A 26745-nucleotide genomic window follows, 5' to 3' on the forward strand; every position below is an offset into this window, starting at 1 on the left:
TTTTATGGTTGCTAATTGATCCCCCCTTACTTGCCACATATCCACACAACCATATTTGCATAAACATTAAAAAACATAGAAAAGATCGCCAGAGATTGTTAACAGTGATACACGAGGCATAGTTTGTGACGAAAGTTGTGTTCATGGCAATGGCATCTCCGCCCAAATGAGCCGCCCTCTTCCTCTTATATTCTCTCTTGCGAGCGCAAGTCTTGGTCTTCATCTCCGTTTCTCTCCCTCTCGTTTCCAACACAACCCATCATTCACATTCACATCTCTCTCTCGCTTCATGGCTCCAGCATTTGAAGCCCAAGGTGGAGCACCACCACCACAAGCGGAACCCGTACAAGAACAAGCCGCCGCCGCCTCACAAAACAATGCCCACTTCTCCAATTATGAATCCAAAGTCACCATTGTTGGTAGTGGCAACTGGGGCAGTGTGGCTTCCAAGCTCATTGCCTCCAACACCCTTAGGCTCTCCTCTTTCCATGGTATTTACTATTTACTTTTATATGCTATATATAAGTTATACATGTGGTTGACTCTGACTATTCTTTTGAGAATTCATAGCCGACCCTAAAATTTTGAGACCAAGGCCTGGTTGTTGTTGTAATGCATACATATAAGCTAGCAAATATAGATTTGATTCATTGTTATTATTCATGTCTTGCTCATTTCTTATCGTTCCATTTGTTTTCTAATGATGAAGAATGCTTCAAAAGCCACGCCAATTACCAAAATATTTGTTATTTAACATAGTTTCGAATTGAGCTTCTATAGAATTGGACAATTTTATATAAAGAATTTTGATTTCTTTTGCTTTTGCTACCTTTGTCAGCAACCAAAAATATGTTTCAATGAAAACCCAATTTGAGTTTTTTTTTTTTTTTTTTTTTTTTTTTTTTTTTTAATGAAATTCAGATGAAGTGAGGATGTGGGTCTTTGAGGAAATATTACCAAGTGGTGAGAAGCTCACAGATGTCATCAACTCTACCAATGTAAACACTTTATAACCTGCATCACTTCATTATTATCTGTGTTTTTGCAATATTTCTACACGGTAATCTCTTGGTTTCTTTAACAGGAAAATGTGAAATATCTCCCTGGTATTAAGCTTGGAAAAAATGTTGTTGCAGACCCAGACCTTGAAAATGCTGGTATGAGTTTCTTGTTTTTGCCGAGTGTCCTGTCTATCTTGTAATATTCATATGGTAGATTATACTTTTGGTCCCTGAAATTTGGGTTATGTTCAATTTTGGTCCTTCAAATTTAAAAGGTTTGGATTTGGTTCCTGAAATTTCAAAAAGGAAATAATTTCATCCCTCCATCTATGAGCTCAGTTTGATTTTGGTTTCTAAAATAGGTGCTTGGTTTGACTTGGTCCCTAAAAAATGGGGTGCTTCAGCGTCCCATTAATCCTGTTAACTAAAAAATAGATGGAGAGGCCAAATTGTTCTCTTTTTGAAATTTCAAGCACCAAATATGAGGAACCAAAATTGTACCTACACCAAATTTCAGGGAGGAAAAATATAATTTACCCTATGGTTCTCATGTGATCACCTGGTTTGTTGTTCTGATGGGGGTATTATCCATTATGCAGTGAAGGATGCAAACATGTTGGTTTTTGTGACCCCACATCAATTTATGGAGGGAATATGTAGGAAGCTTGTTGGGAAAATAAATGGAGATGTGCAGGCTATTTCCCTCATCAAAGGGATGGAGGTCAAGATGGAAGGCCCATGCATGATCTCTTCTCTCATCTCTGAGCAATTAGGGATTAATTGTTGTGTCCTAATGGGGGCCAACATTGCTAACGAGGTAATTAATAGGATTTTCCATCATTCTTCTTGGCAATTCAAGTGCTGGCTCATTTTCTAATACTAGAGGTTAATGTGCAGATTGCCACGGAGAAGTTTAGTGAAGCGACAGTTGGATACAGAGAGAACAGAGAAATTGCAGAGAAATGGGTTCAACTGTTTAGTACTCCCTATTTCTTAGTCACAGCTGTGAGTGCAATAGACACATTCAATTGATAAAAATCAATTTTGTAAATTACTTAGCAAGTAATATGAAGTACCATAATTCTAAATCATTCACAAAAACCTTGACTTGAATAAAGGAATTGTCTTAGAGTGATTTATAGGAAGATTTAATACGGCAGAAACATAAAAAGTCAAACTGCCATTTTTTACGTGGGTTATGATTAGATGCACATCAAATCACTGTCTAAGACATGCTTTGTTCGTAATTTTTCATATGACATTATCAAATAGGTCCAAGATGTGGAAGGAGTTGAACTATGTGGGACCCTGAAAAACGTTGTGGCCTTAGCAGCAGGTTAGTAGTACAATTTAGCTCTTTTTCTTCTCCTTTAAACAAATTTAATAAGTAATGAAGGAATTAATTCACTGATGGGACAGGTTTTGTGGATGGCTTGGAGATGGGGAATAATACAAAAGTAAGTGCAAACAATACTCAACTTAGCTAGAAGTTTCTTAGTGTCTAATGCGCTCTACTTGTTTATGTATGCATAGGCTGCAATCATGAGAATTGGCTTGAGAGAGATGAAGGCGTTTTCCAAGTTGTTGTTTTCATCTGTCAAGGATACCACCTTCTTTGAGAGCTGTGGTGTAGCTGATCTGATTACAACATGCTGTAAGGAAGCAGATAATTTCCTTTAATTTCTTTTAGAGCAAAAATTTTCTTTATTGTAACCATTTCATGTATGGCAGTGGGAGGAAGGAACAGAAAAGTTGCAGAGGCTTTTGCAAAGAATGGAGGGAAAAGGTTAATCTTAACTGTCTGGTGTGTAATTGTCATGTCACAAATGTAAAAAATTCACCTGTCACCAGTCTATCTTTTGTCCGCAGGTCATTTGACAAGCTTGAAGCAGAGATGCTGCAGGGCCAGAAGTTACAGGTTTATATTTGAAACTATAACTATAACAAAGCGCTGAATTTGTCTGGGCAAAGAAAACTAATATCAAATAAAAGAGAGGAGTACCGATTTGAAAACTGGAACTAAATAATTGCAACATTATTTTACACACACCAGCAGCCTTGTTGTTCCTGTACCTTAAAAACTTATAGAAATAAAAAATCCTAATTTCCATATCAATTATCATATTCATAACATTTTAGTTTCTGGAGTTCATAAATGCAGTCATGTTAAATGGTAAATACAAATTTACAAAGTGCAGAATGTATTTTATGACCAACAACAAGTGTATAAATATCAGAAATCAAACAGCTAGCCAAAATTAGAAGAAGAAAAAAAAATCCTAAAGAACAAATGTATTTATACTTTTATTTGGATTCTGAATACTCTAATTTTCTTCTGCTAATCTAGTTTTCTTCTTTCCTGAAGGGTGTTTCGACTGCTAGAGAGGTTTATGAGGTTTTAGGGCACCGTGGATGGCTAGAGTTGTTTCCACTATTTGCAACAGTGCATGAGATCTGCATCGGTCGTCTTCCACCATCAGCCATAGTTGAGCATAGTGAGCGCAAACCCAGATTTGAGCTGTTAGATGGCTCTACCCAATACTGTTAACTGTTCCTTGGATACAACAAACAATATATTTCACACAAAAATTATAGCAGACTTTTCTCCAGTTATGTGTCACGCAAGAACAGCAGAACTAGGTGAAACATCGGAATAGCAAAAATATATATGACACTATGGCAACAAGAGATTAGGGTTGAGAGGCAGCACTTCAGGGAGCTTCAGGCTTGTTTCCATTAAAAGTAGGATGGAAATTAACACGTTTTGAAAGTTCCTATTACGTACTCTTTTTCTTTTTTCACTTTACACAAACTTTGAAATGTTCTTTAGTACTACTACAGATGACACGAAGTTTATTATGTGACACGCAGAATGATAATAATCATCAAACTCAATGAAACACGGTATTCTTTCCAGCTTATAAATGAACTTATACTCTTGAGTAAACTCTCCAGCTTTTAGGAGAATAGCTGAATCTTATTAACCAATTCAGGGTATTCTTTCCTGAGTTCGATTATATCTGACAGTCAAATTGCATCATCTTCCTTAAATCAAGTATGTAACAGATGTTCTATAGAACCGCAAGATGTTTGGCATACCAGGCAGCCGAGTGGTAAGGGTGGGAGTTTCTCCAAGCAGCCTGCAATTGGAAAACTGGGAAAACACCCGAATTTCACAATTAACCGATTTTACCATATATTTTTGTGATTCCAAGAAACTCATAGATGAATTGAGCTTAAAATCATCAGTTATTAGCAGCACAAGTTGCAGGCCTTGAGAGTTGAGTCATTACTTCCCATTTACATTTCATGGCGCTTAAGAATTAAAGCTGTTTCATGCTTAATATGGGCGGGTACACTATGAATCTACTTGAGCTCCCAGACATGCTTGAGATATGAGCCTTAACTAGAAATTTCTTCCAACCACATGGTTTTAATGGACCCCAAACTCATATTGCAATTCTTCATCTTGCAGGGGGAGTCAGAGGGAAACTCATTCTACTTGGATCCCATGCAGTTACAAATCAAGAACCCCAATCCCCTTCCCCCACAGTTACACGATTGGTAGAAAATACATTAGCAGAGGGGATCCTACTTTTAAGTGTTGGGTATAATTGACTGGAGGAAAATCTGGGTCAAATATAGAAAGACTGAAAACTGAAAAATTAGAGAAAATGGAGTCACAATCTAAAATGAAAGAGAAATCCCATTGTAACACCATACCCTTTCTCATTTCGTACCATAGTTATTATAGAATTGCCATAAACCAAACTACACAGCTGGAAAACCATAAAATAAGATCAAAAAAAGAAGGGAAAAAAAAACCCAAATAATTTTCCCACAACACCAAACCCATTGATGAATTTTACAACTGGTTATAAGAAAAATTACCCAGTTCGTATTCTATCCAGCCGGTCAACACTCTTCCGTGCTCTTTCCAACTGGTGGTCAATGCTTTTTCGAGACTTCTCGTGGCAATCCACGCTTCTCCGAGACCTTTCCACATGGTCAAAAGAGATTCTTAATTTTTCTAGCTTATCAACATTACTAGACAGGTTTTTCAGTTTTTCAGGCCTGTCAGTGCTCTGCCTTGGTTTCTCTCTCCGATCAGTGCTCTTTCTAGAAACTTCAAATACATCAGTACTCTTTCGAGGTTGCTCAAACTGGTCTGTGCTTCTCCTGGAACTGTATCTTTGGGAAGGAGACTTCTCAACGGTTGATATAAATTTCTTCAGATGCCTGATATACTCAGGATAGAGCTCCAAATCACAGTGGTTTCCCCCTTTAAGCCATAGTGGTTCATACTTCTCTTTACACAGTTCCCAGAGTTGCTTACCATGGGAGCAATCAACAACTTCATCTGAAGTCCCCTACAAAAGGATATAAAAGAGTCAGACTACAAAAGAAATAATTTATACCAGCATGTGGTAGCATTTTCACTTATTTCAGAAAACTCTCTTGGTGGGAAGCAAACAATCTACTTGTGATTATAAATGCTTACTTATAAATGAATGCCCTAAGAGAGGAAAGACCATGGCTCATTAACCTTAGAAGATTTTACAGAAGAAAAAGCTATTAATATTGGATTAGAAATATATATTTTTTGATATGTTTGGCACCAGGCGGAGGGCGAAGGGAAGATTTGAGCTAAGGAATGTGGGTTCACTCCTGCTACCCACTAATAATGTATCCCTTAGAGTGATCTTACAACTATTGCAAATTTTATTATATAGTCCTTACAAACTGATGTGCCAACTTTTAAACAAACAACTAAGCAATTTAGGAATTTATTATGTTATTGATGTAACGCCAAAAACATTCATTGCCATGTCAGTTGTAAGCTCTTGTGGAAAATTGGTAGTAGCTTTAGCATTTTTCTATTTTTGAATGTCTAAATAACTAATGTGATGTCACTAAATTGAATGTGCAATTCCCAGAATTTCCTCACACTTTTTTTCCCCAAGAAAGAGACATGAAACTAAATAGAAGAAAAGCAAACTGGAAGGCACTCTCTTTCTATAATGTCTACACTCAATTCTTTTCCTTCTTTGATTAATTATTCTATGATCCCTCTAAAGGTCAAAATGGACACATCAATATAAAATCCTCTGAAATAATGGAACCTGGAAAATGTGTTAACCATCCAAACACTAATTTAGAAAAGCAACTCAACTCATCCCTAAGTTTACTCACTGGGCTGATGAAGGGTGCTTCAGATGCAGCAGTATTTCTTTTATGAACCATAATTAACATAGTGTCTAAATTGCTTATCCTCCTAAACTGGAAATTAGTGCTTACTAACACGACAGTAATCTTCTTGTTTGGATGTTGGGTTTGAATCCCTTCATGGGCCAAAAGACAAATGCAGTGCTAGTTATATCAGGCTTGATTGAAAAGAATTAGTCTAGAACCTAACTGACATGGGACAACATGAAAGGCAAAATTAGTGATAAATAAGATTGTACAGATGCAATAAGACATTCAGAAGGAAGAAAAAGAAAATAATATATGAAGTTCCTCAATTCAAAGGCAAACATGTTTTCCCGTAATGAACATATACTACAGGGGAAATTTTTTTTTATGAAAATGGCCAGGTGCAGAAGTATTAAGAAGCACAGACGATTAAAGATGAATGACACATGTAACCAGAAACATTAACATAGTGAGCAAATTCCTCATTACATGATCAATTTAAAGATTAAAGATCTTTGAGCTATATAAAAAGGATGTTAACTTCCACTATATCAAATTATATTACAATCTGCAGCATATAAAGAATCAACTGGGTCATATTTATGAAATAGTGCCTCGTAAATCGACGCATTACGGGTGTGATTTTATAGTATGTTTGGTTATAAAAACAGAAAACATTTAGAGTAGCATACTTACGTGAATGATAAGAACAGGACAATTAACCAGTGGGATTTTGTCAATATTCTGCACACAAACAACATAAAACAGCATCCCATTAGATCAAAGAAACCATAAATGTATAAATTAAGCCAAATAATTATACAAGGTAAAATGAGCAAATATTACCTTATAAATGTCAAACCAATATGTACGCTTTACAGGATACATAACTCTTAAGCCAGAGAGTATGGGACTGTGCAGAACAACTGCTCTTAACTGAGGCAGTCGAGCTGCAAGGTCCAAAGTGGGGCCACTTCCAACAGATTGCCCATAAAGGATGATATCCTCCTGCTTAGTACCATAGCTCTCTTCAAGACACTTATATGCAGCTTCAATATCTGCATATGTATTCTGCTCACTAGGCTGCCACACAGAAAAGACATCTACTTTAGATGGTGCTTCAGTTGCTACCACTAGTGCCACATAATTTACAGAAATAGATAGTTTTGTAGCAAAAAAATATTCCAAATTTCCAACAAACCTTTCCAGATGATTGCCCATACCCAGAATAATCATACCTGCAAAAAATATCAATGTCTATCAGAAAACTGCCATTTTTATGCTCAGATCATCACTTTGTCCATAACTAAGAATACACTCTTGGTTCAGCAGTTACATCAACAAAAAAGGTACAAAGTTTTCACTCCCCAACAAGGATATCATAATCACATCCAATAAGACACCCACACTTGAAACTTGTGAACCATACCGTACTCAGATACTTAGCATGGGATGCCTATCCGCAGTAAACATAGGCACAAGTAAGTAATCATGTAGTAAACTAATACAGAAAGATCAAGTTATTCCCCACAACAGTCACAAAGCTACACCTATTTATGTATTCTCTTTTCTTTTCTTTTCTTTTTTCTTTTTTTCCTTTTTTGTTGTAAGTTTTAAAATCATCAAAAAGTGCCGGAACCCACTCCCCAATTCTAGTAGAGTTCAATTGATCAAACGGCATTGCAAAAGGTAAAGTTACCACTATCTTAGGTGTATTTTTTTAAGTACACAAAGGGAAAGGCACATGTTTACTTAAGATGAAGGAAAAGGTAGTCAGGCAGATCAAAGAACCTAACCTCCACACAAAAACTAATCTCATCTAAATAAAATTCAATTCTAAATATAAGAAATAGCAACACAAATTATATAATCTTACACTCCAATTGAATCTAGAAGCCTAATTAAATCATACTAGAACTACATGTATAGCAACCAAATCTTCATTTCCAGCTATTTTTCAACTACCCGACCTTAAAACACAGAATTCCCAATCCCCCCACTTCTTACAAACCAAAAACAAACACAGAATCGAAATCAGCCTACATCTAAAACCCAAGAACCACTAAAAAACCCATTTACCAAAACTCAAAAAATTAGTAAGAGGAAAGCACAAAAGAGCTCAAAATTTCAAATACCCAGATGCCAAAACCAAGAAATCAATGAGAGGAAAGCAGCAAGAAGCTCAAATCTTGCACAGGAAAAAAGAGAAGCTAAAATTGAGAGTTGGAGAGTACCCCATGAGATTGACACGAAGGTGGATGCTCAATTCAATGAAGAGCTCGTACATCTGGCCCAGATCGGCGGCGTTTCCATGAGAGTAAAGCAGAGTAGAAGTAGCCATAGGGTGCCTAATGTAGATAGCAACAATCTCAGTGCCTCGCCGAGTAGGCAATTTCAGAACTTCAACGTTTTCACGGTGAGGAAAGGGACTGAGAAGCAAAAGACCAGTCAGCTCGTCTTTCACAAGCTTATACGAAGGTGGGTTCGGCGGGAAAAAGGCGAACTTGGCCGCCATCGACGAAGTCACCCCACCCATCTCTCTCTCTTTCTCTCTGTGTGTGTGACTCTGTTTCAGTCTCTCTGTTTTTCTCTGTGACTCTGTTTCTTTCTATCTCTGTTTTTCTTTTCTTTACTAAACTTTTTTTTTTTTTTTTTTTTTTTTTTTTTTAGGGGAGGGGGGGAGGGGTGTGGCTTAGTTTTGTTTATTATTAGTTAAAGAGTGAATGGGTTTTAGATCGACATTCCATTCTTCAATTTTTTTTCTCTTTTCTGTTCTTTTTTCCAGAAGATTAAACTTTTTGGCATTAGAAAAAGAGTGAGAGAGAGAGAGAGAGAGAAAAGAGAGAATAAAAAAAAGTGAGCTTGCTTGTTTCTATGGTGGTGGCTATTGGGGGAAAAAAGAGATATTGAAATGTTAAATTTGTGTGTGTGAGAGAGAGAGAGATCTTAGATTGCTTTTACTATGCTTTCTTTTTTTAACTTTGGGACCATGGGAACTTAATGATGTTGGTGGGGTCACGGGAGATTAGACATAAATTTATATAGGGGTTAAGAAGTTACAACTTACTTTTGTATAAGAACTAAGAAGTAAGCTTTGCCAATAGTGGCTAATGGTGATGGATGTGTACCGTTAAACCCAAATAGCACGTCATACTTTGTGGACTAGATAAGTTGTCATTTTGGACTTGATTTGAATGCATATAGCCGTTGATTTGATCATGTTATTTTTTTTAATCAAAAATTAGATATTAATAAATATTTTTTTTTGACCAAGATATTAATAAATATTAATTTAGATATTTCTACCTCTCTTAATCACAACCGTGTAAAACAAGTTCGGATAAATTACGTTAGATAGTTAACTTTCAATAACATTATAGACATAAAATAAAAAAACGCTCTTTTTCAGAATATCTGAGATAATAAATTACAATTAATACCATCATTTTTACATAAAACTATTTTTTATATTGTTTTTATTGTATATCAATCATGGTCTATTATGGTTAATATTCGTTCAAAAACAGTATAATAATGGCGTTAATTGTAAGTAAAGTACTCTTTTTTAGATTTTAAGATCCAAGATTTTAAGATAACTATGGAGCATGGAGTATGGACCACTTGTGAAGATTTCATGTGTACTAGTATTGACTGTTTTGGACGGCCGTTTGGAGATTCATTAACATGTAATAGACAATTTTTTTTTTTTTTTTCAACTCAAATAACTAGAGCCAGCTGGTATGTATGGAACCGAGGACAACTTTGTGTCCCTAATTCAAGCAATCACCTTAAAGCTTTGAGATTTCCTACACCAATTCTTTCGCGTTTCACCAATATTATAAACATTGTGGATTTTGATGGGGGCAGATCTTAGGTGTCATTTTTACACCAAACAGAACCTTACATCTACTAAACCTGATGAAAATCATGAGGAAAGATGGTATCAGCTGGATTTTGTTAGTGGTAATGGTAGAACTTGACTATATCTTTTCTGTCTCTATTCAACTCCAATTTTATGGTTGCATGTCAAATTACTAGCATATATATTGTATAGAGTATATAGCAGGTGAAGTTGCTATAATTTTATTATATAAATCATTAGCTTCGGATGTTAGGGGTGTCAATGTTTGACACGAACCGCAAACATGATACGAACACAACATGGATTTTTGCGGGTTAGGGTTAGGCCTTAGTGGGTTCGGATCATAAACAAGTCAATCCAAAAACATCATGAAAAGAAATATGTCATAGCAGGTCAACTCGAGTGACCAACAATTGACATGTCAATTTATTCGTATAAACCTAAAATGAGTAAATGACCCATTTAACACATTCTATTTAACTCATATAACAAATAAATATTCATTTTATTCTAGATTTATTAAATACCTTTTATATCCAACCTATATTTGAAAATTAAAAAGAAATTAAAAGAAACATAAACTATGTTATATTTTTTAAACTTAGCATTTGACGAGTTTTGTGGATGTTATATTTTTGTTGAATTATTTTATTTTGAATTTCGATTGAAGTAGATGCATTTATTTTGAGATGCAAAGAACTTATTTCTAGATGAATGTTATATTTTTGTTGAACTATGTTATTTTGAATTTAAGTTGAAGTGTATGCACTTTTTTTGGGATGTAAAGAACTTATTTTAAGACTAATAGTACTACATTACAGACTTAATATTTATTAAATATTTTGATGTTATTTTGAACTTTTGTACGATGTGTTTTAAATATTTGATGTTATTATTAACTTTTTTTTTTTAATATAAGATAGAAATTCTACTCTAGTCTAATCTAAGTGTATATATGTGTGAAACTTCTTCCTGGAGACTTGAACCCCGACCCTTACCCCCCACACTCCACAAACACTTATACTTGTAAAGTGACCACCGCACTTATACTTGTATGTTTAATAGGATGTTATGAATTTGTATTAAATTTTTTATTATTAAATGGATTGAATTTGTGTCAACATAATTTGTTTAATATTAAGTGGGTTGAAATGGGTTGTGTAATTTCGTATCAATCCAACATGACCCATTTATTAAGCCTGTCAAGTGGGTTGTATCGTGTCAACCCACTTCATTAACAAGTCCTGTTAGGGTTGAAGAGTCATGACATGATTATTAAATAGGTCGGATTCGGGTTGAATTGTTTAGCGAAATATCCATACCTCAATACGACACGAATATGACATATAAAAAAGTTACTTTATCGATTTTAACACATTACTTAAGAATACACCCCATGTCATATATTCTATTCTTGAGCTACTTTATTTTAATATTCTTTCTTTATTATTTATGAACGGCTATTGAGAGAGAAGCCTAAGATTTTATTTATTTATTTTTTGATAAAGCCAAAGATATTTTAGTATAGAAGAGAGACAAAGTTGAATAAAAAAGACCTAAATATTAATACAACATCTAATCATTCGCTTCTATTGTTAGAACATCACTATAGCTCATGTCAAATTTATTTGGCATTTGATACATCTCATGGAGGTGATTTTTGTGTTAGTTGTGCAAAATGCTAAAGTTTAAGCATTTAACACATTTGATGCTAGTGCTATCTTTCATAATTGATTTGTCTAACTTTTTTTGCTTTTTGAAAAAGATGTGTCAACTTGTAAGTGCAACACAAAAAAGTAATTAACAAATTTATATAATGTATGATTAATATGAAATTAATCACAATAATTGTCAAATAAATTAGTAAAATTTTATAGTAAAACTAATAATATTTTAAAAACTATCTAACTGTATATCTCAACAAATGAAAATATGTAGTTTTTTTTTTTTTTTTTGGTAGGAAAAGTAGTTATTAACTTATTATGTTTTAAAACAGTGAACCTCCTTTTAAGCTTTTACCCACGCTTAATACCAAAAGACCTTTTAACAAAAGGCCTAAAAGGTCTTGAGCTTTTTGATTCCCCACTCAACAGTTAAATATCGTGCTAATGTAGTTCTTCAGGAAATTGGGAAGCAAAGGTCCAACTTGCCTAGTAGCCCCTGTACCGTACGAAGTAAAGCTATTTTCTATTCAAGAAGGGCATAGTCAAGAAATGTTATGTTTTAATAATATGGGTAAAATCTCGATGTAGTTTCTTAGGTGTTGTAATTTAGGTTCCTTAATTAAATTCAACTACGTAGTTACATTACCCAATTCATCGTATGGTTGAATTTAATTGTTCTTTGAGAAGATAATAATGCTTGCACTGCATACAGGTTTAATTTAATTGGAAAATTTAAGGTACAATAGTTAAAAAATTATAACTAAGTTTTGTCCTAATAATGAAACACTCTTCACTTCAATCCGCTACTCAAAACCCCTGAATGATGGTAAACCCTAAAACATTCTTAAACAAAGGCTGAGGAACACACGCATAACAACATGATTGGAGCTTCATTGGATGATATTCTAACCAAATACTCCAGACAAGAAAAGGTTGCTCCAGAGAAAATCACACCCACCTTTCTCATACTCTTATCTCTAGGATCCCTAGGCAGCACCCAAGAAAAAGTTCATAACAGATCTAAAAAATTAGATTTGCACATATTATATTGTCATTTTGGTCAAAACTAATCACTTTGATTTTCTGGTTACAAATATTGTGTAGGACCCCAAATATACATACGCAACAAATCATGATAATAGCCACACCTCATGGACCCTAATTTTCAGGACTGTGCTTGGAATCAAGGTCACAAGACAAGCACTAATCTTATGGGTGAAAAATGACTTAATAACAACTAATATAACTTAAAGGGTGGCTTGGAATGTAGTCAGTGACTGAATAAAGGGGTGTTTGTGGTGTCTAAGGGGTCCATAATATTTAATCAAATGAAAGAGAAACAAGTGGTGGGTCTCACTCACCTTAACTCTATCTTCTTGTTATTGTCATTGGATGACTAGACATGTCTCTTACCTGCAGGAGAACTGTTGAAAATGCCTCACATGATTTACATTACATTTTTAGGCGGATTCTATGGTCCTAAATTGAGAAAGCAAATAACAAAACTTATATAATCACAGCAGAAGGAACCCCACGAGAAGGTTTTACTAGTCATCAAGAACATCAGCACCAGATTAACAATTCAGAAGAGAGTATTGCGTGCATATGGCATGGGATTTCCTTGAGGCAAAAAAGTTGAAACTTCTTTGCCTTGTGCAATTTAATATGGTACGCAGCACCCAATCATTTTAAGGGTGGCAGTTCATAGTGTAGTGCTGGTCGGCACTAGCACAACTAATTTGACTTGGTCAATAACCAGAGGGGATTGTCACTTGCATCAAGATCAGTGGGTCATGGGTTCCACAACGGTTCAAAACATTCGCGGTCGAGCACACAAAGACAAACTATGGGTGAGATTACATGAAACATTTGGATCATTTTCAACCACATTTGCCCCACTCATCCTGAACAATAAATCTTTCAGACATAAGTATGAGATTGATTATCATATCAAAGTGGGGAAAAAGGAAAAAATAAAAAGGATAATAAAGAGGAAGAATAACCTGAACCTATTCTGTTTGGTCATGGTTGTCATCTATAAAACACAACCAATTGCTGAGTAGTAAACAAACAAATCTCCCAAATTGAGAAAGAAGAAATTCTCGGTGGTTTACCTCAATGCTCTAAAATCCTGATACGTGAATGGAGTGAGGAACATGGACATTATTAGTGGCAATGCTATTAAGGTCAAACAATGAGAGCCAAGCCAAACACCTGCAATTCTTGCGGATGATATGTCTCGATGTAAAACAAGTACTCATGCTTAATCTAGCATCTATTTACTAAAATAGATCACAAAACCCAAGCTTTACTTTTTACTAGAAAAGCATGGGTAAAATAATTGAAGCAGAGGACCAAAGAAATAATAGGCTGTCACACAATATAAGAAACGGTTTATGTGAAATGGCTGCAGATAAGCAATATGATGGGATTACAAAAAATAAAAATAAAAACAAAAACTAGGATAATGAACATTATGAAAAACCTCAAGTGATTAGACACTCTTATCAAGAGCAAAATTGGCAATGAATGGCAGTAGTATTTATTGACATAAAGGTTCATTAATTAAACGTGCAAAGAACTACTTTGGCATCAATCTTTTGGCAGATGATGTGCTAGTATCAAGCCAAAGGACCTTCTAGGGAACAAGATATTTCTAGGCCTTTATACAATAGCATCTGACACAAAGCCATCTTATGAATTTTGCTCATCATTTGACAGTCAATTATCGAACAACAGACCACAAAAACTTCATGCTTCATTTAGGCAAATCCTCTCAAATCCTGTTCCACACACCCCCTTCCCCTCCTCATCTCTTCTCCATTTACAGAAATTTTACAACTATACTAGAACTGGTCACATCATATTAAGCACTACTATTCTCTCATTTTTACTGCTGCTTTTACCAAAGATGCACTTCATGGATAAGTAGTCTTCTATATCCTAAAACTAGAATTTGCAAAACACTACTCTAATTTTTAGAACTATAAACTAGAATTTGCAAAAGGATATAGTTTTGATACTCAATAAAGTTCAAAGCTGTGAATAAAGTAACCACTTTCAACCAAAAAAGCACCAGCAAGTATTAATTCATCCACAAAGGTGGTTATTCTTTCCAGAAACATTGATATCCAAAAAATACGAAACCTTTACTTTCCCAAACATAACCCACTAAATAACCCTAAACTCACAGCCATGTATCAACATCATAAAATATATATTAGAAGTTAGGCCCTAGAAATTGTGGTTGCGCTAAGTGACTATCAGCTTAAATATTTTGACTATCTTCTCTTTGCGCCAAGTGACTTCCCTTTATTAAATACTTTGGTAATTACAGGATGCCCTATAGTTTGTGGTGGTTTTAAATTAAACCAGAATTTTTTTAGAACCATGAACCTTTTAAACCATTTCAATTCACATCCACAATAAGTCTCTATTAACTAAAAGTAACAAAAAAATTCACGTGTTGTGACTAAAACCTATCTAAACACAAAAAATCATCGCACATAAAATTACAAGACCTCTTATATACTTTATGAGAATTGTGAAATTATAATAATCAGTCATTTAATTACTGCCAACAAAACATTCATAATAAAACTAGATATTAGATAAGCTCATGTCCAAAACATATCATATGAAGTCATAGTTAACTATATGATAAAAGTTGCGCCCTATATGCTGTCTCAAGTAAGCACCTCTCCTTCTTCTTTATTATTACTATTTTTCCCCAGTTTTTTCTCATGTCGTGCGATGCACTAAAAGTACATTAAAGTAATTGACATAGTTGCTCTAAGTGAAACTCTATTGCCGAAGTTTCAAAAAGTTTAAAATACAACTTTGATCAAAATTCCACTACCAAGAGGGTCTAAAAACTTAAAAGAAGTTTCTTTATTTATATTATTTAATTATAATAATAGTTTACCACAATTTTTTGTTTTAATAAAATAAGTTAAGTCACATATTTCATGCTTGATGCTTCCACTATGTGGCTCAATGTAAGTATTACAAGTTGTACAGCATAATTGTAAGTACATCAAAATTATTAACATAATTTACTTTAAGTGAAGAAGTATTACCAAAGTTTTTCTAAAAAATTTTAAAAAATAGTACGATTAAAACTCAATTATAAACAATTTAAAGATATTTAAAATGAGTTACATTATTTATTTTAAATTATTTTGTAATCTATTATAGTCTTTGGTTTTTTGATAAAAACTTGTACTTACACAATGTGTATTCTTTTCTTTTCCTTTTTTTTCTTTTTTCTTTTTAATTTTTTTAATTTATAAGTGATGTGTATTCCTTTATGTAACTTAATGTAATTTTTATATATATTCAATTTTAACTATATTATTGAAATGTTTTCTTTTATTACAGATGGTTCTTGATTAAGCCAAGTGATGCAAGGTCATAAGACTAGTTTTTTTCATACAACTAAGATCTATCATCATACCTTATATAGTAGACTGAAAATCCAAGGCTTCCAAATCTAACCATCTTTCGAACAACCTGCTCAATGAGCTGCCTTGCTGCTACTTTTTAAGCTTACTCTATCATGGCTGTTTTAACTTTTAATCCTTCCTTACATACTTAGGCATCAATAATAGCTCTTCAAAGCATCCTACTATTGAATACTCCATAATTCAACATTTTGTACAATATATCTTTCAAAACTTCCAGTTGGTAAAATGATAACAAATGTTACACCTATGCACCCTGTTATAAAGTTGACTGCATAAGATCAAGGTGCTTCATAGAGTAGGGAGCAATGCTACAGTTATGCAATCCAACTTATTCGCTATAATATTTATTTTAGTAAATTTTCAAAACTACAAATGATGATTGTTTTGAACAGATCTTTGGATCACCTTTTGATATAAATTACTCATTTGGAACCTAAACAACCTACAATTTCAACAACTAATAATGGAACAGAGGCCAAAGGAAAAACAAGCACACATCTTACAGTGGCACAAAATAACTAACAGTCCACAACAAAATGCCCAAAGAGAGAAGTGTAACGACTAAAGGAGATTACTTCATCATAAGAAACATGGTTTCTCAAGCACAAATACTCAATGGTTAATTCCTGTCATTAACAACAACACATGAGCCAGCAGGAACAATAACACTCTTCCATATTAACTGCATAATATTTAATGACCTGCCTGGATATCTCACTATGCAATACCCACATTCTTAACAGAGGATCCAAGTTATACTTATAAACAAATGTATTATATCCACAACAAAAGTAGAAAACATCTGAAAACATTTTACTGGAAGCACACATGCTAAAATTGCTGTATGCAGGCACAATTCACAGCTCTATACCCCTAAAGCTCTAGCTCTTATAAAAAACAAAATCAACCTTAAATCCTGATCAGCAAAAACAAGAGCTGCATTGCTGAAAAAACATATTCTATATTCTACAATCCAAACTAAACTACATAGATAAGCATGCAGTATTAAACCCAATTAATTAGATGCATCCTATTCCACAACCAGTTAACAGCAAAGTGAACTCCAAAAATTCTTCTTATTACCAAAAGGAAAAAGTAACATTACAAAACAACCCCAATTAGGCTTTAAACAATCTCTTCCACCATCTTTGCCACTTAAGAATAATAAAGGTATGAACTTTTTTAATATCAAAACACTACAAATTTCAGATTAAACAAAATCAGCAAATCTGATAGTCCCCAAAACATCATCAACTCTCACCTATGAAAGCCATCCCTAAGTCTGCCTCCTGAGGCGCCTCCTCAGCTTCTGGTACTTGTGCTTGTTCATCTTCTTCTTCCTCTTCTTCTTCACACTATCTGCCCACACCGTTCTGGAATCATCCAAAGCCGCTTCCTCAGCCTCTGATGGGACCGACCCAGTTGAGCAAATCCGGTTTAGACAAAACCCAAATGGGAAACTTGGGTAAATCTGCGAAAACTGGAAATGGGTCAAGTTCTGTGCTTTTGGTGAACCCAGAAAAGGGCTTAATGACTTGGGTTCGGTGAGATGGGTCTGGTGGAAAATAAGAGGCGCTGTGGGATTTGGGGCTTGTGGGTTATGTAAAGCAGCTATGATTCTTGTGGCTGGTTGTTTTCTGAGGAGCTTTTGGAGCGTTGAAGCCATTGAAATCAAAGGAGTATTGCATAGCAAACGAAGTTTCAGTCTTTTCTGATTAGGGAAATGGATTCTCCTGAGAAACACTAAAGGAAGTGTTTGTCAACGGGGTTTTGACTATTCTTACTTGTGACTATTGAAATCCTTCTCTAGGGCCAAAGGGTGGAGAAAATTGTCACTCCCACTATCACTTTGTTCTTCAAGGAATCTATATGTATAATTGAAGCCGTGAGCATGTCTAATTAAATTTTCAATTGAATTCTCAATTTTGTGTCACATGTCTAATTAAATTTTCAATTGAATTCTCAATTCTCAAGTTATTAGGTTTAAAATCCGAAAAGATTATCCACATCTTTAATTTACAAGCCCTAGAAACGTCCAAATTCTCTCTCTTTTCACACCTGTTGATCTCAAAAGCATAGTTATTAAATCCGTACCAAATCATCGGTTAAATTGTGAAACTCGTGAACCAAAGCATTTTTTGGAATGGTTTGGTATAAAATACCAAATATGCAATGACTTATTATCAAATCTTGTAAACTGACAGATTGCACTAATTAATCTTTTTAACCCGCGGATAAAAGAAAAAAAAATTGTGTGTATTTGTGAAAAAACTCATAAAGACTAAACTAAACTATCGAAGTCACTAAACTTTGAAGTGTATTTGGAGATTTAAATAATTTTTGTTATTCTCTAGGGTTTAATGATTAAGATAAAAATTTATTTTGAATTTCTATGAGATATTTTGTTTCAAGACTTTTGGACTATATAACTTGTTTCAAGACTTTTGGACTATATTTTCTAACTTTATGTCATATGATGTTATTTTTTTATTGTTATAATTTATTAATTTACCTAAATGGAGTATTTTTATTTTATTTTAGATGATTTTTATAATTATAAAATATATTATTTAATTAATTAATAAACCTACAATTCAACCAATGAACTAGTGAGTCAATTCTTCAGCCGGGTCAACCTCTGGTACGGTTTTGATAACTATGCTCTAAAGGGATTTTTTTTTTTTTTTTTTTTTAAAAACCTTCCTCATGCTTATTTACAAAGGTTGTCCATTTTCCCATCAAACATGAACACCAAATATTTCTCCCTCTCTTACATCTTTCAAGTTTCAAAGACCTCTAAAACTCTAAATTTCTACTCCATTTTAAATCATAGCATGTTACTATTGCTGATAGAATAAGAAATAGTCACTGAAAACCCAATTCATGACTCAAATATTTTTACAGAAAAAGACGCAGATTAAACTACTTCAATTCAATGCACTTCATCACTTATTTTCTTTTTTAAAAAATATTAATAACATTTAACAAATCCCATGCATTGCATGGGTTACATGTTAGTATAATAGAATGAGTAAATCTTAATAGTAAGGAACAGAATACATTTAAGTAATGGAAATGAATGGAAGGTGAAGACCCTACCATGGAGGAGGAAGGACTCTTCCCAATTTTATTAGGCATTAACGGATAAACATAAACTTACTTTTTTATTATTATATTATTTTTATAATAATTCGATAGTTGAAGTTTAGGGGATTTAAATATAAAATGTATATGTGGGAAACATTATAAATTTATGACATGTCATTTGAGTTACAATAAACTTACTTTTTTATTATTATATTATTTTTATAATAATTCGATAGTTGAAGTTTAGGGGATTTAAATATAAGATGTATCTGTGGGAAACATTATAAATTTATGAGATGTAATTTGAGTTACAAGGATCTTGACACTTCTTTTAAGTGTTGCACCTTAGTTACATAATCGAACACAATATTGTTACATTGCATTGGCCAATGAACCAAATCATTGAACTTAATTGTCTTTAGAAAAGTTAACACTCAATATAGTCATGTGATTGATTCAATTGAAAAACCTAAAGTATAGTACCTAATGAATCGTTTGTAAATTTTGCCCCATTATTTTCTTTCAATTTTCTTTTTTATGAAATGTATTTCCTCTAAATTTCAAAGTAAAGAAAGTAAATATACAAATGAATAATTATAGTTTATCATTATGTGATTTTGGCCTATCACAATTTTATCCACAAAATTTCAATTGTTACATTTTAATCCCCATAAAAGTTTGGATTAAAAAAAAAGTTATAGGTTTTTTCAAATTAACAAATTTTGTATTAAACTTTCAATTACAACTTTTTCATTTTTTTTATTAGAGATACAAATTTTACTCTAACCTAATCTAAGTGTATATATGTGTTAAGCTCCCTCTAAGAGACTTGAACCCTAACCCTTGACCTCCTGGCCCCCAATCCCATAAAAACTTGTACTTGTAGAGTAACTATTACGCTAAGGGTGTATGGTGGTACTTTCAATCACAACTTACTCCTTTATGATTTAGCCCTATCACATACTCTCACAAACTTTTCAATCTCCTAAGGTTTGGCTTAAAATTAAATTATTGAGGAGTTTTGGGTCGGAATTCTAATGATGTCTGTTGGGTTCTAAGACTTTAGGTTTAAATGTATTAGAACTTCAATTTGTGATGTTGGGAAACCATAATCAAAACGTTTTAGTCTTTGTTTTAGACTTGCTCAAAGTGTGTTTATATGTAAAGTTGGAATCGAGTAGCTACAAGATTTAATGTGTAAATCTGCCTGACTCGATCGATCGATCGAAAATTAGGCTCGATTGATTGAAGCTCGTGCAGATTGTTTTTCTGCAGAATTTTTCAACTCAGCCCAAGCTCGTTTGACGTGTAGGGTTTTATGTTTTGTCTTAAGTATAAAAGGGAAAACCCTAGCCATGTTTTTGTGTTGCTCCTTATGCTGTGTGTGTGAATCTTTTGTGAGATCAAGAGGTGTTTGCCTTCACACATACTTAGGATTTCCAAGATTCAAGATTATGTCAAGAACTTGGTGATCGATTTAGTTGTTGCTTTAAGAGCTTAAAGATATATAAGCGAGTGTGCTTGTACTTGTTGGGAATCCAAGAAAGAAGTAGTCTGTGGACTTGGAGCTATCACGTGGTCATGGTAGTAAGTTTCCTACTCGAGGTAGCAATAGGATGTTAGTGGTCTAAGTCGCTATTGTGTAAACTTCAATTCTTTCATAGTGGATTCAATTTTACCTTGAGGATAGCTAGGTTAAATCCTCCCTAGGTTTTTACCAATTTGGTTTCCTAGGTCATTATATTTTTGTGTTCTTTATTTTCCGCATTTTACATTGATATGATATATGTGTGTTAACCTAGATCTAATCAATTTGACTAAGTAATCACTTGGCTAATTAACTAGATTAATCTGGTTGTGTTTTAAGGGGTCTAAAAACAAACAAATGGTATCAGAGCTGGTTGCTCTCTTGTTGGAGATCCTTTGATCTCTGAGCTGATCCTTGACCCTTGTTGTCATAGAACATGGACACTCTCTTGTTATTCCACCTCACTTTGATGGGAATAACTATACTTATTGGAAAGTAAGGATGAAAGCATTCCTGAAATCTATTGATGAGAGAGTCTGGAACTTCGTTGAATACGGATGGGAGAAGCCCACTACTCCTGTGAGTGAATGGCAAACTTCTCAGAAAGAAGCAGCTACTTTTAATAGTAAAGTTATGAATGCTATTTTTAATAATGTTTCTATGGAGGAATTTAAGAGAATCTCTAATGTTGAGGTTACTCATACTGCTTGGAATATCCTCCAAGCTGTGCATGAAGGCACAAAGGCAGTTAAAATTAATAAGTTGCAGCAATTAATTTCTAGATTTGAAAGCATTAGGATGTCTGATGATGAATCTTTTGATGAATTCTATGCTAAACTTAATGATATTGTTAATTCTGCATATAATCTGGGTGAAATTTATGATCAACCTAAAATTGTTAGGAAGATTCTTAGATCTTTAACTGAGAATTTTAGACCCAAAGTGACTACCATCACTAAGAGCAAGGATGTGGACTCCATCCCTGTTGATAAACTTGTAGGATCTCTTCAATCTTATGAGTTGAACCTACGTAAGACTAGCAAATCCAAATCTATGGCTCTTAAGTTTGTTGATGATGTTGATGCAAGTGGATTTAATGATGAGCTCTATGCTATAGAGATTGCTTACCTTGCCAAGAACTTTAGAAATTTTCTTAGGAACACTAATAGAAGGGCAAGAAGCAAGAACACTGCTGAACCTAGAAATTTTAGAAGGAATAATCCTACTAAGATTAATAACACTGAAAAACCTAAAGAAAAAGTAGGTCAACCCTCTAATAATTCTATGGGTCAACAATGTTTTGGGTGTCAAGGGTATGGTCATGTGAAATCAGAATGTCAAACATTCTTGAGGTCTAAGGGTAAGGCTATGGCTGTAACCCTTAGTGATGATGAAGCTTCTGACAATGAATCTGGTAGTGATGGGGATGGAAACTTCATTGCTTTTATTGCTACTGCTGTAGTTAATGAAAGTGTTGCTGTTGAGGAGAACCCTTCTGATGGGGAACTCTCTGAAGATGTAGATTTACAAGAAGCCTACAATAAACTTTGCAAAGTTGCTGCAAAGGATGCTATGAGTGTTGATTTAGGCTTAAAGAAAATTGCATCTCTTGAACTTGAAAAGAAAAATTTGCTTGTGAAATTGTTTGATGCTAATGAATTGCTGAATAATGTGAAGACTGAGAACATGCTTTTGCTTGATAAAGTTAAGAATTTGGAACTTGAATTATTTGTTACTAGAGAACAAACTAATAGGTCTGCAAGCTCCAAACTTGATCACGTGCTGAGTGTTCAAAAGTCTCCCTCTGACAAAATTGGCTTAGGTTTTGTAGATAGCATCTTTGTGCCTGCACCCCATTCCACAAACTTTGTTCATTCTTCTTTTGAACCCCTTGTGAGTGAGGTTGTCAAACCCTCTGTGAGTGAGGCAAGCAAATCTGTAGAAGTTACACCTCTAGAAAGATTTGGGTTAATTTTCAAGAGTCTAAACCTAAGGCTCTTAACCCTCCTAAGGGCAAGTTGCATGATAAGCCTACTTGGGTTTGTCATTTTTGTGAAAAGTCTGAGCATATTCGTCCAAACTGTTTCAAGTTGCAAGTTGCTAAGCAAGCAAACAAACCTAAAGTACCTGTGCCTCAAGCATAAGATCCTATGGTACTTATTGGTGAATTGGTAAAGACTCTTAACCTTTATTCCAATCCTGGAGTTGAAAATCATTCTAATGTGAATAAGAACTCCAATGCTTGAGGTGCATCTAAAAAGTTTTGGATGCAAAAGGCTTAATCTAATTGAGTCTTTCTGACATGGTCCTTGTGCTTCATCGCTCTACTCTTTGTGACCATTCTTCTTTGTTGTTCTTGATTTCTTTGTTTTTCTAGGATTTGCATTGCATAACATTCATGCATTTCATTCTAGGATTGATTTTGTTTCTTCTTTTTAAAAAAAAAAAAAGAAAAAAAAGAAAAAAGAAAAAGCAAAATATGTTTTGCATTATTTTCTTGAATTTGAAATCAAGGTTGGCAAATTTATTTTTACATAACATGTTTATGTACTTTGTTTAGCTTGGATGAGCTTATTTATTGCACTTTATTAGTTTGAGCTTTGTAGTGCATGTTGTGTGGGAAGATGTTTATAGTTTTTGATTACATGATCTTGATCTTGAAGTCACATCTTTTTTATTGTCGGACTTGAACTTATTGAGAAAGGCATAAATAACCATGTCACCATTGTTTACTAGCCAATCATGAACACTTTAGTGCATATCGTAAGATTTTGTGCTCGAGAAAGTATAACACATGCACAAAAAGAATATAAGGTGTAGCCTCGGTTTAAATGTTAAAATTGGTGTATACATAATTGGGATTTAATAACATCACAATCAAATAAAATTGGTATGTACATTATCCCGGCTATTATTAATAAGTTTCTGATCAAATAAAATTTGTGTGTACAATATGAGGCAAATCAAGAAACTTACATGATTGCAAGCTTTTATTCGAGGAGATGTGAGAGTTATATAATGTAACTCTTTAGGTGATAGTCTCTTTCAAATTCTATGTGATGAATTTTGTAGAAATTGTGATTGATTTCTATTTCCATGTCACCTCACATGTATCTTAAGCTTTTGCTAGTTGCACACACTATATGAGTTACTCTTTGCTAAACTCTGTACATGTTATTGTGTGTGATTTTGGTTTGGCCAACCAAGTTTGAAAATTTCTTGAATTTTATGCAAAATGTGTTTGAAGCTTGAGAATTTAAGGAGAATTGTTTGAAAATCTTAATTTTGGGAAAACTGGGTTCAAAACAAGTGTTTTTGAAAAACATTTCATCTCATACTCATGCATTTTATTCATAAAAGACTATGCTTTGAGGAGTTTCTGCAGAAAATTGCTTTGTTTTTTCAAAAAATTGTTTTTTCCAGAATTTCGATCGATCGAACCTATTTCTCGATCAATTGAAATTGCGATTAAAATTTTGGCTAGGCTCTGTGTGTTTCGATTGATGCTCGATTGGTTTTGGATCAGTCGAAGCACTTTCGATCGATTGAACCTATTTTTTCGATCAGTTAAAAGTCGTATAGAGAGTTTTTTAAAACCTTTGTTTCTCACGTGTTCTATCACTTTCAAACTATTTCAAAAACTCATTTCTCTCTCTATTCGATCGGTCCAAGTTTCCTAACAAGATTTTTGTCGTTTTCTTCAAAATTTCTTCAAGGGTTTTCATCTTCATACACCGGTAAGACCTTTTTACCCTTCTTTTTCCATTTATTTTGGTTTTTCATGCATTTAAGGGATATTTTCGGACCTATGAAAAATTGGGGTTTTTGATGTTTTTGATAATTTCTTTCACGATTGATCACTGGGTTTTTGTTATTGGATGATATAAACATGATTCATATGGTTTAATTTGATCAATTTGGTGATTTGTGAGAAATTGAAATTTCTAGGGCTTGAATATACCCGAATTGGGGTTTTTGTTCAATTTGGTTTAAATTGATGAAATTGGCTAGTTAGATTGATTCATTTGATCATTATAATGTGTTATCTATCTTGTGTAATGATCAATTGGTCAAATTCTTTAAAATTGAACAAGTGGTTTTTCAAATTTTGGGGTTTTTGTTATAAACTCTATGCTCAAGCCAATTTTGTGATTTTAAAGTTAAATTGAACTTATTCTCACTACATTAGGGCATGCATCATATAGATTGTTATTTTCTATATTGTTTTGTGCTAACTTGCAGTCTGCCCTTGGTTTTTCTTGTTTCCTTTTTGGTTCTTTTTTGTTTGTCTTATCCTTTCCTTAGCATCATGCCTAGGAAGACTAGAGCCAATAGGACCTCCACTTCTACTCCTTCCCTCTCTTTTGATCGTGAGAGGTTCTTGAGTGAGAAAAACCAGGAAGCCTATGAGAAGCTTAACTTTAAGAGAAACATTTAGGTTGAGAGAAAAGTGTTGTTAGATGAATTAGACGGTGAGATTAGGAGAAATTTTGAGCGAAGGGGTTGTTTTCCTCTGTTGGACATTTCTCATCCTCCTCTGGCTACCTTGATCAGAGAGTTCTATTCGAACCTCTCTGTTCACTCCTATGATGCCAACACTCTAGTGAGGAGTTGGGTATGGGGTGTAGGGTACACCATTACCCTTCGGTAGTAGCTGATGCCCTTGTGGTGCCATTGGTCCAGCATCCGGTTTATCCTTATGATGAGTCTCTACCTCTTGATGACATTATGTCATTTATTACTGGTACATCTATTTAGTGGGGTTCCGATCCTTGGATCACCTCTCACGAGTTGACCGAGACTCATTATCTTTTTTTTTAGATTTCTTGCCACTCCATTTGGCCTATCTCTCATCTACACACCATTCCTTTGAAGAGATGTGCGTTTTCGTATGCTCTTGTTTCTAATGCTCCTATGAGTTTTCCTCATCTTTTCATTCGCTCCTTGATTGAGGTGCATAGGAGTAGTTCTACTATAGATGCTTTGTTCTTCCCCGTTTTTATTCATCGGATTTTGTTACATCTCGGTTTAGATTAGTTTACGGTGTCTGAGCTTGTCCATATCATAGCTCCTATAGGTGCCACCTTTCTTAGGCAGAGGGCTGCTCAGATGAGAGGTAGCTCTAAACGTCCTAAGGTTAAGCCTTCCGGTGTTGCACCTCATCCTCCCTCTTCTACAAGTGATACTACGGTTGAGGAGTCCGTTGATCCTGCTGCTGCTGCTGATGTTCCTCCACCTTCTACCTCGGATGATTCAGACATTCGACGTATCTTGGAGACTGTCATGATCGTTTAGGTGGCTCATGGTTAGATTTGGTGGATATGCTTGATGAGCTTCGTGCCTTGCGAGCAGACTTGGAGCATTTGAGACGATCACCTCCACCACCTCTTTTTGATGATGGATTATGATTGCCCTTTGGCATTTCGTCACAAAAAGGGGGAGTACATATGTAGAGGAGATTTTGTAGTTAGGGGGAGATTTTTTATGTTTTGAGCTTGTGGAGCTATTAGATTGTATCTAGGTGCTTCATCGTGTATTTACATTTTTGGCTCTTAATGTATTCTTTGTTTTGTTTTGGTTATTCATGATAGGGGGAGATACATTGATTATATATGTTTCTTGTTTCACATTGCTTATTGATTTATATTTATAAGGTTATTCATGATATATGTCTTTATTTTGTGTTATGTGAAATCAAGAAGTTATTTATGTTTTACTTGTATTTTCCACATATGCGTTTATGTGTTTGTTGAGTGTTTTAGGAAATATACAGGTTGATTTAGTCGTTCCGTTGTCTACACTTGCAACTGATAAATAGTAGTTAGGTTGAATTTGTTGTGTTGGGCAATAATTTTGTAATGGGCTGTTTTTTGTAAACTTTGAGCATTTTGTTTAAGTTTGTGTTCTGTCACGGATTGCCAAAGGGGGAGTTTGTTGGGTTCTA

At 34.2% G+C, this 26745-nt stretch overlaps 2 protein-coding genes and 1 long non-coding RNA gene across 4 annotated transcripts; 1 reads left to right on the plus strand and 2 right to left on the minus strand.

Moving 5' to 3' along the window:
* Positions 1–17: 17 nt before the first annotated feature.
* Positions 18–3970, plus strand: LOC126714733 (glycerol-3-phosphate dehydrogenase [NAD(+)]). Its single transcript, XM_050415010.1, has 11 exons — positions 18–491; positions 922–998; positions 1085–1157; positions 1601–1818; positions 1899–2006; positions 2274–2337; positions 2421–2458; positions 2535–2655; positions 2733–2787; positions 2871–2919; positions 3367–3970. Exons 1-11 carry the CDS (start codon positions 167–169, stop codon positions 3547–3549), a joined length of 1311 nt encoding a protein of 436 aa, XP_050270967.1. The 5' UTR covers positions 18–166; the 3' UTR covers positions 3550–3970.
* Positions 2339–3370, minus strand: LOC126714735 (uncharacterized). Of its 2 annotated transcripts, XR_007651668.1 has the most exons (3): positions 3004–3370; positions 2843–2898; positions 2339–2653 (listed from the first exon to the last, which is right to left on the minus strand). It is a non-coding gene; the product is annotated as an uncharacterized LOC126714735 (long non-coding RNA). The 2 variants fall into 2 exon arrangements; XR_007651667.1 differs by lacking the exon at positions 3004–3370 and having other exon boundaries at positions 2843–2964.
* Positions 3971–4689: 719 nt separating the features above from the next.
* LOC126714734 (uncharacterized) lies at positions 4690–9115 on the minus strand. Its single transcript, XM_050415011.1, has 5 exons — positions 8429–9115; positions 7396–7432; positions 7041–7277; positions 6891–6938; positions 4690–5371 (listed from the first exon to the last, which is right to left on the minus strand). Exons 1-5 carry the CDS (start codon positions 8728–8730, stop codon positions 4889–4891), a joined length of 1107 nt encoding a protein of 368 aa, XP_050270968.1. The 5' UTR covers positions 8731–9115; the 3' UTR covers positions 4690–4888.
* Between the last annotated feature and the right edge of the window lie 17630 nt (positions 9116–26745).

Source organism: Quercus robur, chromosome 2 (assembly GCF_932294415.1).
Source record: "Quercus robur chromosome 2, dhQueRobu3.1, whole genome shotgun sequence".
NCBI classification, from domain to species: domain Eukaryota; kingdom Viridiplantae; phylum Streptophyta; class Magnoliopsida; order Fagales; family Fagaceae; genus Quercus; species Quercus robur.